Genomic DNA, 13,715 nt, shown 5'->3' on the forward strand with positions numbered 1-13,715 from the left:
TCCTAAATAGGACCACAACAATCAGCGTGCAGTAACAGTCTGTAGATGGTTGTCATGACATTTCTTCACAATATTATTAGTTGCCACTGTATGCAAGTATGACAGCCACAATAGGCATTTTTCCAAGCTTTGTATATACCAGCGACGTGCAGTCAGGGGAGGCAGAGCCTCACCTTTCATACTCAAATGTAACGGAAAAACAACTAAAGAAAAACTAAATAGTAATAATAATAAAATGTCTCCACTGATCTGTGTTGTAAGTGTGATTTCTGTATGATTCCAATCGCTTTCTTATAGTCAAAATCAGCAAATTGGCCGAGCTCCGCCACAATTACATGGGAGCGAAGAGGAGTGAGGCAGGGACGAGCTCTGCCTCTCGTAAGCCCACAGTAACTTGCTGGAGCGCGGGCACTAATTTAGCGCGGGCACTTATTTTGTGAGCGCGCTCAAGCCAGTTACTGTGGTGAGGTGAGGCACAGATGAGCTCTGCCTCACCTCAGAATGCGTCACCCCACAGAAACTGGCTGGAAAGCGGGCCCTAAGCGCATGCCTGTTACCATCTCACTGTATGTCACCAATGTAATGTTTGTAGATCCCTTTATTACATTTATCCTCGCCATCCATAGTCTCTAAATAACTTATTTAACGTATATATGATATTTAGGCTCGCTGGTCTCATCATACAACGGCAATGAAAAAAGCAGCCATAACCTCTGCCGCACTGAAGGGGGCGCACGTGAGCCCACAGGTTCTTGTTGACACTGTTATTCTACGCAGAGACGGTAGACGCAAACAACAAACTAGACTTTTGTTTTTAAACTAGAGGGAGATAAGGAGGAATTTTACAAAAATGATTGTTGCCCAGAAGGATAGCATGGACTTCATCTTCAAGTCAAGGTAAGACCACAATTGTAATGAAAATGGGATCTTAGTAAGAAAGAACAATCCAATATTTAGATGTTGGGTATCCTTCTGTTGAACGGTCTGTTTAAAATGAATCGAAGCATCAGACTAAAAAAGCTTTTGAAAATAACCGAATATTTCGATTAAGGTCAAAATATAATATTTGTAAATCAGACTCTGAAAGAGTCAGTGCCTCACCAGCCATGAACCTCACCGCACGTCACTGGTGGGGACCTTTAGCGTACATTTTCAACTAACAGGGAGACCCCTGGTTGGTAATAGACGAGTTGGGATCGCGAAGAAATGCTCTCCGCAGCAGTGGCGGTTCTAGACCAATTTGACTGGGGGGGGCCAGGCTGGGGCCAGTTATTTTCTGAGGGGGGCACAATAAATGCGGGGCGACAAAGACAATATGAAGTAATTGCGCATAAGAAAAAAATGCAATACAGTTATTGGTATTTGTTTCGGTACACATATTTATTTCAGATACTTATAGTTACAGTTTTTACGCTCTAATGCAGGGGTCTCCAACCTTTTTTAGGATGAGAGCTACTTTCAAAAAATAAAACAAGTAGTGAGACCCGTTTTCAGTGTTTACTAAAAGAAAATGTATGCAATTTAATTATTTTAACCTGCTTTATTTTGGGGTGGACCTCACATCCTCTAGGGGGGTCCGGGGGCATGCACAGCATATTTTTAAATGTTGAAGTTAAATGCATCAATCTGGTGCACTTTGAGCACAAAATGAATTTATGGATACAGCTCTCAACACTCATATGAAAGGGAGCTGTATACTTTTCAATAATCCAAACATCTTTAGAATATGATCAAAACCAATAAATCATTTAAACTTGTTTATTCTTATCTTATGTTACCTATAGTTAGGATTATTTATTTTTATTTATACATATTTTACTAATCACTCCCCTTTTTAAACTGTTGCAAGAACGTGATTGGTCGATATTCATTGTGGGGGGAGGAGGGGTGTTGGATAGATATAGAGATGGAATGTTTCGTTTATGCATAGGGTAGATTATTTTAATTACATTTCCTTTTTTTTGTGTGTATTTTTTACAATTTGGATTTGCTTGGCGAGCTACTTATTGAGTGCTTGCGAGCTACCGGTAGCTCGCAATCGACGTGTTGGAGACCCTTGCTCTAATGGGTCTGACTAGAAAGACAAATAGCGTTAGTTATGCCTAATCCGTCAGCCAAAAAAATAGTTTAATCATAAACTTTTCTTTTTTTTTTCATTTTCAGGGGGGCCACTTGGGGTTCCAAAGTCAGTGTTAGGGGGCACTGCCCCCCCTGCCCCCCGGACCTCCCAGAACCGCCCCTGGTGTAGATCACTTTTTGTTCCAGCAATTAGCTTCAATACAACATGAAATGTACGGCATTCTCTTGCTCCTGTCATTAATTATTTCATGAACTTAACTCGATATACAATTGAATGTGTCCTGGGCAAACATATTTCATAAAGATGCTTCTGATTCTGACTGGGTAACCATGTTTTATTTGCAAGTACCTTCTGATGCCTTAAGTGACACATTGCATCTCCTTTATTATAGAAGGAAGTTCCTTTAGCCTCTTAAAAATGTACAGATACAGTGTTATATATATATATATATATATAGGTTAAAGTGTTTGATAATGTGTTATAGCATTCTCTCCTGAGGACTCAACTGAGAATGTATCCGGAAACTTTATAGAGACTGCACAAAAACAATAATCAATGTGTTCGTTCGTGAAACGTGAAAAATAAATACACATAGGATGCAATCAAAGAAGCTACTTTATGCGGTGGAATCCGAAGATGTTCATACGGTTTCTTCTTCCAGTTCGCTGCTTCGTGAGCACTTTCTTGTTTGTTTTACCTTAATCTTACCAGGATTCCTTTGTGTTTCTTTGTCTTCCAGGTGCCACCAGTTCTACAGGCAGCACCCATAACAAGTCCACCTGCTTTCCCTGGCCCCATCATGCTGTCCCCTACGGGGCCTCCAGTCGGAGCTCCATTCATCCCCAAAGAGTTTGATCCTACAAAGTTGGCACCAGGTAAGACATTTATAAGGAACAAAAGTGTGTATTTGCCAACCATCCTCTAAAGGGGGGATGTGAGTGCAGACATGTTTGTTTAAAACAACTTATCTTGATGATTATATGAAAAGATATGTGCTGCAGTGTTGTCATTGTTCCTTGCTTGATGTTACTACTTGAAACGTTTGCTCTCTAATGTGCTTTTCCTTTGTAATGCCACAATACGTGGCTTCCCACTGGGGATCAATTAAACGTTATCTTACTCTCTTTGCAGCAGGAAATGGAAAACCTCCAGAGGAGTCCACCGTGGATTCTAAAGGAGACAAAGGCGAACCCTCAGATCTGGGTGCAGACATCAAGCTGGGGTCCCCTACTGCACCAGTGATGACCTTACCAGGCCCAGGAGTCATGCAGGGGCCCAGACCGGGTATGCCCCCTATGCAGCCTCCTCCTGGGATGCCGAATCATCATCTACCTCCATTCCTCTCACCCCCAAACATGCCACTCATGCCCCCACATATGATGCCTGGAGGACCCATGTTTCCACCGAATAGGTTCAGAATGCATATGCCGTTTCCTCCTCGTGGCCCTCCTTTCCATCGACCTCCGCCTATGGGACCAGAGGGCATGAATGACACTGAGGGGAGGCATTTCCGAAACGGGAGGGCAGGGTTTGGGTGCCCCCCCTTCATCAGAGGGAGGTGGTAGAGGTCGTCTGAATGAAGAACTTAAGGAAAGAGGATGCTGAATCACTGTGAGACACTGTTAAGTATCAGGACATCTGGTTCAACAAGGACTTATGTGAAGATTTGATGGTGCATGAACCTATATTTTACACCAGAAGAACCTTTTCTAAGTGTCAGATTAACAATGAAAAACAGGACACAGTGTTCTGAATGTGGTCCATGCTCACTCAAGTTCACCAGAGAAGGAACTCTTTGTTGTAAATACTGTAAGTGCTTCTAGCTGTTTGATATCTTTTTGTATATTTTAAGTTGTGTAGTTAATGCTCAAGTCTAATCTAAGTAGTTGGAGGTAAAAGGCAAAGTCTGTATTTTTGAGCTAATTCTGATACCAGAGTTTTGTGTATGGAAGGAGTCTGTACAAATCAATAATTCATACCTTTTTGGTATTTTGTTTTTACTAAAAACATGCCTTTGTAACACACTGATGTGTAATTCTTTACCAGAGAAGTTGGATTTCATTTGAAGCAGATGAAGATGTGCAGTCCTGCCAGTAGAGGGTAGAGTTAACCCTATTACCAAGGCCGACCTCTGTTGTACATCTTGTAGGATCATGTGCAGTGAATATAAAAAAAACTGATACTACCATTTGATCGGGTGCTTTTTTGTGTCATTCAAACTTACATGTTTAATCTTTTTTTCAGCATACTGATCTGTGTTGATACATAGACCTGCATAAGATTTGAGTATTGATTTTAAATATCACTTAGGAGCATGCATCTTCTGTGGTACACACACACACACACATACATACTTATCTTGAACTAATAATAAATCATACAGGATAGTGAAAGTTGCAATAAATATCTTAAACATCATCTTATTTTTGTTTTAAAAGTGTTTTCCATTCTTGCCCATGTATTTGCAAATGAAAAAGCATCGGAACAGCTGCACAGGCAGACTGCACCACAGATTTAAATCATGCTTTGGGGTGGAAAGGAGATTAGTTCACTGTTTGCTCATGTTATTCTAAAACTAACACTCTTCAGCTCAGTGGCGTAACAAGGTTGTGATTGGCCCCCATCGCACGGACATCTCTTTCTCTTGTCCTTTCTCTTTTGCTCGCCGCTCTTGTGCTTTGGTTTGCTGTACATTATAAATGAAAGCTATTACATTTTTTTATAATGCTGCCGAACTTGCTGCTGCTAGCTACAGTACATTACAGGACCAGGTTGATTAAACGGTTCGCTCGTCACGCAAGGTATCACATGACATGAAAGGGAGCAAGGTCGTTGGACAGACAAATTAATTTAGGTTGCTTGGTTACTTTGAAGACTGCGTGAACCGGTCAATGCCATTCAGTGTTTCCCACAGAGTTTGATTGACCCCCACGGCAAGAAAAGCCAAAGGCCCCTTAACCTATTCGGGTGGCCCACGTATCCACCCCCTCCCCCCTCCCTCAAATAAGAAAATACATGCAAGTTCATGGCTACTGTAGACAACGTTATTGTTGCTCTGTGTTGCAATGTTAATGAGTGAGACACACCGGAGTTGAGGATCTGTGGGGTTTATTCTCCCAAAAATATAATTTACAATTTAGCAGAGACCTTATTCCAAAGCGACTTACAGTGACCAATTACAGGCACGTTCTCCCTGGAGTAACTGAGGGCTAAGTGCCTTACTCAAGGGCACACTAGTAGTGGTGATCCAGGTGGGATTTGAACTCGCAACCTTCCAATCATCAGCCCACCTCACTATCCATTAGACCGCCACAAATAAATCAATGCATGGGAAACACTGCAATTGGAACACCAATTTATTTTATTTTTTAAAATAAATATAAAAAATAGATTTTTTTTTTTTGGTTGCATGTACCCCTGACCGGCTCTGGGCCCCTGTGCGTTGCACCGGCTGCACCGTCGATAGTACGCCACTGCTTCAGCTACTAGTTTACATTTCACACGGTCAATGAATGCTGATTCGAGGTGAACCGCAGCTGATTGGCTCCTAGAAAAAACAAGTGGCATTCTCACGATCCACTTGCGCGCCGTCTCCAAGGACCGCGGGCCCCGCCCCTCTCAGCGATGTGGAAACACACGCATGGTCCGTGGACTGAGAGGCAGGCAGGCAGACCTTGGAGTTGCGACAGGATACAGAGACATGGGGATGGACAATACTGGCGTGTGAAACATGAACATTTCAATGTCAGGACGGAAGCAGCCAGACGCCGACGGTGGCGGTGACAGCAGGTATGTAAAGGGAGACCGGGAAGCATCATGCTGTGTTAATCATGATAAAGATAATATCCTCGATGACCGTTCATGTTTCCGCGTGGTCCTAGCGCTGGCTCACGAATGACCGCGTCACTCAATCATACAAGTTTATCGGGGCTGACAGACGCTGCCGCACCGGTGCGGACCGGCGGGAAAGGACGACAATATGTGTTTTCCTACCCACAAAGTGTTGTGGATCATTCATTCAGACAACAGGGATTTAGGGGTAAGAAACGCTATGTAGCCTCAATGACGGCGGACATACAGCAGGGTTAACGTGCATCTTCGGACATTTCAATTTCCATCCCTGTAGCTTACATGATTGCTCATCCTGCAGCTAATTGACTAAATGCTTTCCTGAAGCTATATCATGTTGGTTCAACAAGGCATGGAGAAATACAGTCATAAGGACTTGTCCGCTAAAATACCTTGGAGGTGTTTTGGTCATTGGTAGCATACTGTTTGGGAGCAGAGAAGCTGCGTTTGGCCTCAGACAGTGCGGTAAATTGTTGCATGAAGCACAGTCATGTAATCCTTTGCACCTCTCTTCGCTGTGCTAAAGATGATCCAAGCTGTTGCTGTTGTATTTACACTTTGCAGAACAGATCATGTGCAGGTGACTGACATGCGATAGCGCATTTGTGCAGCTGCTTCACTACTATGATAACCCTCTGGTGTCAAGTTTGTTGCAGCGTCACTGCCACTGTCTGCTGCTTAAATGGTGTCTCCCTGAAATATTTATATATGGTTGTGATAAACATCCTTACAGGTAGGTGCACAGGTGACTAAGCAGATGTGGGTGCTGTAACAAAACATATCACTCATGTGCAAAGCTGACTATTAGATATTTAGAGATGTGTCGAGACAATATCTTGGGCAGACTCGCGGTCCTTGTCCATTTTGTTTCTGCCAAGATAAATACAATGTGTCGACAGAAAAACCCTCACCACTGAGAGCTTAAGGTGCAGTTTTTTTTTTTACAATCTGCAGTTTGTATTTATGGTGAGTCTAATAGGACCTGGCTGCTCCATAAACAGGAAATTGTCAATGTATCTTTCAAAGGGGTTTGGACACTAGACACAATGTAATATCATAACTGTTTTATAAAAAAATAACAATGAACGACTACAGAAGATTGTCATTGAAAGTTAAATTTGACCTGTAACAGAGCAGTGGTCTGTTCTAAAATGGTTGTTGTGGCATCATCATAATCCATTTTTTGAGTGTCAAACCACCCACCTGTGTGTTTCTTCACAGAGAGCTGACTTTATTTCATGTCAGTAATGATTCTTTTAGTAGTTTAGTTTATATTGCTAAATGTTTTGCTTCTGAAACTTTTCCCTATACAAAGCTCCTTGGCTCTACCAGAATTAGGCATCCAAACCACAACTTAAATGTCATAATTTATAACATCACCAGATGAATGTACATATTTTGCAGATGCTACTTCTGCATTCAACCAATAAATACATAAAAGTTTGAGGAATGTCACACAAATCTGCCACTTGTGAGAGCTGCAGGAGTGAAAATAAATGAAAAAAAACGTCTTAGATTAAGATTAAATAACATCCAATTAAACCGCAGGCAAAAACACGTGAGAGATCACTTGTTTCCAATACATATGATGTGATTTGATTTTTATGACATGAAAATCTTTGTATTACTTAATCTGGACTATTATGGTGATACCAGTACCTGCATTAACCAGCATGGAACCCAGGAAGAATAACTGATTGGCCTGGTGATCATTTTAAAATATTATAAGATCTAAAAATCAATATTGAATGCATGCTAATTCTCATTTCCTCCATTGATCTGTTTTATTTCCACCAAAATATGTCTGGAAACGTTCATAGTCTGTTTTTTACGATGCTGTAGATTTTGGGTGGATGAATAATTTAACGTTTAAGTTTGATGTTATATTGATACCTTGCTGCTTCAACCTTATAGTAATCCAAGGCACAGGTTAACCTTTCTGTTATAAAGCCATGTGAAGGAAACAGCCATGGTGTGAAGCATCCTGCATCAGGGCTTCAGTGTATGGAGATGTGTCCTCGGGGTAGAAACCTGAGCCCACCTGTATGACATACCTCCATAGAGACCTCACCCTCTGTCTCTCTCTTTGTGTGGTCGAGTTGAAACTAGTTTCTCTCCCCCTCTGGCTTGTGTCCACACTTTTTAACTCTCCATCTCTAACATCTCAAATGTTAGACCAACTTGCAGCAGTGTAGCGACTGTCGTAGCCACACATGAAAGAATGTCTACACATTCATATGGTAATTTGTTGGCTTTTTTTTTACAATCCATGACTTTGTTCTTCATGCGCGTATAGCCATGTACTACCAAACTGTTTATTTCTTGCAATGCGCATAATTTAACCCTGATAAGTGCTCTTTTTGAATTATTCATTACCGTCCCACTTGCACATAACTCTGTATCCCTTTGAAAAGTGGCACAAAGTAAATTCTGAAAACAGTGTAGTGTTTTGCTCAGTGCCAAGTGAAACACAGAGACTGAGACTAGTGTCATAACCAAACAAAGACCATTGAATCCAAGATAAACTCACTACTATGGTACAGTGGTTCTGAATTTCATTAAATCCCTGATTTCATTCAATAACAAAAGTGTATGATGTTTGACTGGTTAGCTATGTTTCTTTGCTAAGTCAAGCCATGTTTTTGACGAAAGTGGAGTGGTGGAAATAGTAAGTACACAAATTAGGCCACAACCGCTAAGCTGGAAATCTTTTCCAGTAGGAAACTTGTGTCGATCCTGTTAGTGGGTGATATTACGTATTACTGTTCTGTGCAGAAGCATTAGTGTCATGCAGAAGTAACTTCAGATGGAAAATGCCTTGTTAATAACCATTATACGGATATTAGGGTTTAATAATATGACCACTCCTCTGCAGGTCACTTCAATGCATACTTCTGGAGTTGTTTAAATATTTGAATAAACTCTGGCAGTGGTGTTTGTCAGTCTGAGTCTTTCATATTTGCTCACACTGAATAGAAGCTTTGTTCAGTGACCGTAGATCTCGTGTTTAGATTTTATTTTTTTGTTAAACTATACATGTATGAACATGACTATATTTTAGTGCCATATTATTAAAAGTTAATTAATGGATCATTTGATCGACAGGAAATGTATACAAACAATTTACATAACATTTGATTATGACAAATGCTGTTTCCCCATTTCTTTGACATTTTATACATGGCATATTGGGTTGAATAACTTAAAAAAGCCATTATTGTGGCACTCAAATATTTACTGGATGTATTTTAAAGCACAGACCCTTCATTGTTAGAGTTGTAAGATTGCAACTTGCATCCCATTTCTTGATGTACCTTCTCCCACACAAATCCTGTAACATTGTGTAACAGTGTTGATGTTGCAGCTGCGAGTGGTCGTCTCCGTCCAGCCTCTCGAGCTGAAAACAGTTTTGCACATGCTGATTGCCAAGTTTGTCTTGTGAGAATTGTCTTCTGCTTCTGCACAGAACAAGCGATTCCTTATACAAAAGTGAGGAAGACTTAATGTTTCGCAAGAAGAGATTTAATCCAATCAATTTTCACGACATGTATATCAGATCAAGCAGTCTTTTGTTCCCTTTCCGCCCACGTTGATGGATGAAGGACAACCGTGCTTTCCTCTCCACCTCTGTTTACATCCATCCCTTGTTGCTCCTGACAGGACATCTATCTCCATTAGAGAGAACTATTGATGTGTTGCTGTATCAGCCTGTCTTCCCCCATCTTTGGACAGTTGAAGAGAGGTTGTACTTATTTTAGCCTCAAGTTTTGTTTTGTTTCCGGGCCATGTGCAGCTAACCAGCTGATTTACTGACTCTGTGAACCCTACTTCAGTATTTAATTGACATTTCAAAGAAAACTGGCACACTGTCTTAATGTATTACCCAATAGCAATGGAGGCTGCACGTCTTCCATCATTTCACAAAGTGAGATCACATATGATGAGTTCATTATGTCCCCACAGTCAGCATCATTTGGAAACGCTTATGGGTGGCTTGCCAAGGTTTGATCCTAGATGCTTTCCAGAGGACAACCCCTCAAGCATTGCTGCACTTAAAAGTGATTATGAGTCACTTTGTATCATGTGAGAAAATGTTGGGTTTATAGGTTATTTCAGATTTTAATTTGAAGCTTTTAGAACAGTAGATGATTGCTGAAGAAGCAGTTTGTCATTTTTTTTTATGATGATCCGCTTGTCTTCTAAGGATCATGAAGAAAGGGGCTTCCTTATGAATTATTACAATCTTTAATGAATTGTATCATCAAAGTCAAAATAAATAGGCCCTATGCTTTGGCTTGCACCTTAGAAAGAAGCAAACAAGTGCTTCCCACAAAGCAAGTCGACATGTCTGCACCATGGAGTATTGACTGGAGCTTCAAAGCTTCCTTTGAGGTTGTGGTAGTCTCAGAAAAGTGATTTCTGAAGTTTGCTGTTCCAGTTACGCCTTGTCCACACAGCAGCTTTGAAAAAATCTTGAAGATCTTGGAGGTGGGTGTGTCTGAAAGGTTGGGGATTTTTTGCGAGCAACGCAACCAACAACCAATCACATGAATCTCCCGCCCCGACATACAAAGCAATAGCAATGTTAAAACAAAGTAAACTGGATATAAAATCCCCAAACAGGCGAAAACCTACCAGTTTCACCCACTGTCTCTGCCACCTCCCTCCATGCCTGGTTCCTCCGGTTTGTATCCCGGTAAACAGTTCTGGTCATAAAGAACCGGGTGATTTGCTACCGTAATTTCTCGTTTGGAATATGAGGAAATGAACTGGTCTGGCTCTCCCAGCTTGCACGCGGTTTGATTGGCTAGCGTTTGAACTGTCAGATTTGCATAAACGGGATTTGATTGGCTGACGCTTCCAGCTCAGCTTCAAAAGTTAAACATTGCTCAACTTTTGAATCCTGGAAATCCTGGAAATCTTCGCTTTGCTTCCCCACAATGCAGTTCGGCGAAAAGTGAGGCAACGTGACGTCACCCCATTCAAAGTCAATGGGCAGAGAAGCGTTGGAAGCGTTGGAAGATTTTTTTAACGCTGCTGTGTAGACGGGCCGTAAAAGTACAATAACCAGACACAAAACACTAAAATATCCCTTAATGGTTCAAAGGAAACAGATAGTGGCTGTCATGGTCGATCTTTTTTACCATTGCGATACAAAATCTCAATTTACAGCAAGTATTCATGACGTTAGAAACCTTTGACTATCAGGGACTCAGACTCTGTTACACCATGAGAAACTTGTTTGAAGTATACTGAGGTCTTCACACGTCTGCTGAGCTGCAGATCAGCTTGTTGGAGACTAAAAGTACAATAACAAGACCAAAAACACTCAAATATCCCTTAATGGTTACAAGGAAACAGATATTGTCTGTCATGGTAGATTTGTTGACCAGTGTGATAGAAGAACTGAACTTACAGCAAGTATTCATGACGTTAGAAACCCTAAATGCCTCTGCATAAACTAATCAATATGAGACAATGCTGGGTATCATACCGTAGCACCACTTCAACTCTCACAGATCCTCAGTGCAACCCCTGATCTATAGAGCTGCCCAGTTCTGTGGTAGTCCAGATGTCAAGGCTCAACAAGTGTGTTCTTACACTGCTTCATCTTTATTAGGATCCCCATTAGCAATAGCATTAGCATGAGCTATTATTCCTGGGGTTAACACACATTCAAACACACATCTACACGCTATAGACAACCATCGACAAGCCAATTGCAAAATAAACAATCAAACAATTCCTCAAGATCTAAAAACACACTTCTAATACCATTAAATAGATATTAATTCATGACAAACTTAAGACCTTGTCTGAAAATGTCTTAAATTGTATATTTAAAATAAGTTAGGTCTCTTAATGCCTGGTGAAAATCACTTGTCGAACCACAACAACACCACATGATTGGGCAGCTCGATAGTCTGTGTGTGTGTGTGTGTGTGTGTGTGTGTGTGTGTGTGTGTGTGTGTGTGTGTGTGTGTGTGTGTGTGTGTGTGTGTGTGTGTGTGTGTGTGTGTGTGTGTGTGTGTGTATCATATTATGCACACACTTGTACGGGTAGGCAGTTTCATGTTTACACTACAGAGAAAAAAAAACTCGCTGGCAGCATTTTTGAAGTGTAATGTGGCTGAAAATGTACCTGGCTGTATGTCAAAAAGGGCAGAATCACAACAAAAAAAACGGAAAGTTTACGTTGAGTATATTTAAATAAAGTAATGTCTAAAGCATGAATCGTTTACAACAGCCTATTGTTGCTGAAATTCAAGTTTGCTGCTGCTGATCGGGGCGAACACACCCTGAAGTCACTGCGATTGTTCAATGCAAGCTTTGCTCTGATGGGCCGGGGGGGAGGATTTTTAAATAGTTGTGTATTATTGTTATGTTGTATACGTTTTTTTGGTTTTTATATGTACGCGGCTCCACTATTAATGTATCAAAGAGAATGTACATGTTTAACCCCTTTTAGTCCACGGTAAACCCTCTGAGAATGTGCAGCTTAGTGTTGTAGATATGTTTTCATAAGTGAAGTTTTTAGACACACATATCTGGGAGTAATGAGGGACAACTGTGACTCGGGGGGGAAATAGAGTGGTGCAGGAATGAGTCCTAAAACTCTGAGAAGACTTTTCAGGTTCCCTCGTCTCAAAGGAGCCGCTTTTTTGAACATGTTTTTGGCAAGAAGCCGGAAATTAGGTCTGTGGTTAACACAAGCTGAAGAAATGCTCACGTTTTGTTCTACGACATAAAATACGTTCTTAAATACTCCACCAGTGAATGTCTGAAGCTTCTATGTCTCTTAAAGGGGCCCTATTATGCTTTTTGTTTGTTTACTTCACGATGTAACACTCACACTCAACACATTGTACTTGATAGGCTAAGGGGCGGGACAAATCTCTAGGTGGTTGACCAATCACAACAGAGCCAGCCAGCTAACCAATCAGAGCAGACTGGGCTCTGGTTTCAGACAGAGGGTGAAAAGAGGTGCTGCAGCAGGCAGTATGAGAACAATAAAGAGCTTTTTGAACATTAAAGCATGGAGACATGTCACTGATATGAAATACTGATATGAAGCTGAAAAAGAGAAAAATAGGGCCCCCTTTAAAAAAAAGTGGTCGCTAACAAGTGACTTAAACTACTAAAAGTCATCATGTCGAACATTAGCCTCGTTTAGCGGTGGTGATGTGAAGTCATGTGAAAGTGCTAGTTAGTTTCTAAGCTTTTTATTTCTGCTGATTAAAAAATCATAAAGTGGAGATGTGGAGATTATCCTTCTAAACAAAATGTGTAGGAATAATAAATGTGTGCTGGCCACAGAGCTTAGTTTCTGCAAAATACCCCAAAACAATGGGAAAATCTCATTGCTTTTTGGCCAGTGACACTTCCGGTTCATCATCCCTGCACCACTCTACGGGTTTCCCCCAGTTAGAGGGTCAATGGTTTGATCCCCATGCAGCCCCTGCAGTTGAAGTGTCCTTTGGCAAGATATTGTACTGGGCTTAACAACATGTAATGTGATGTAATGTGTTGGAAAAGAGATACTAACAGCCCAGGAGCAAACTACCAGAGGTTATAGAGACACATTTGACTTCTTCTAGCCTGTTGAATTATTTTTCTTCTTTTCTTTCTTTTAATATGTTATGTTTGTGTGACACCCCGAGTCCCCCTGCAGCCCTGAACAGTTACCACAAGTGGAAACTCCCAACTCATGGATGCATGCCATGTATGTGCAATTTTATGAGTTCGATCCTGCTGTATGACCTTTTTCTTGCATGCCCCCCCCCCC

The 13,715-nt window shown here is 41.1% G+C and overlaps 2 protein-coding genes across 4 annotated transcripts in view; both read left to right on the forward strand.

The window, feature by feature from the left end:
• LOC104963588 (splicing factor, arginine/serine-rich 15-like) overlaps window positions 1-4,266 on the forward strand; it is a 14,592-nt gene extending 10,326 nt beyond the window's left edge. The window contains exons 4-5 of the mRNA XM_010792201.1: window positions 2,820-2,955; window positions 3,212-4,266. Coding sequence (XP_010790503.1) covers window positions 2,820-2,955; window positions 3,212-3,645 — 570 coding nt within the window. The 3' untranslated portion in view covers window positions 3,646-4,266. The remainder of the gene's footprint in view (window positions 1-2,819; window positions 2,956-3,211) is intronic.
• tiam1b (TIAM Rac1 associated GEF 1b) overlaps window positions 1-13,715 on the forward strand; it is a 61,426-nt gene that overhangs the window by 17,213 nt on the left and 30,498 nt on the right. For 2 of the 3 annotated variants that reach the window (XM_010792198.1, XM_010792200.1), the window contains exon 1: window positions 5,689-5,869. The exons of the other annotated variant lie outside the window; for it this stretch is intronic. The gene's annotated coding sequence lies outside the window, so the exon portion shown is untranslated. Of the gene's footprint in view, window positions 1-5,688; window positions 5,870-13,715 lie in introns of those variants that run through there. 3 annotated transcript variants of the gene reach the window in all.

Source organism: Notothenia coriiceps, unplaced genomic scaffold, assembly GCF_000735185.1.
Source record: "Notothenia coriiceps isolate Sejong01 unplaced genomic scaffold, NC01 NC01_scaffold00036395, whole genome shotgun sequence".
Lineage (NCBI taxonomy): Eukaryota > Metazoa > Chordata > Actinopteri > Perciformes > Nototheniidae > Notothenia > Notothenia coriiceps.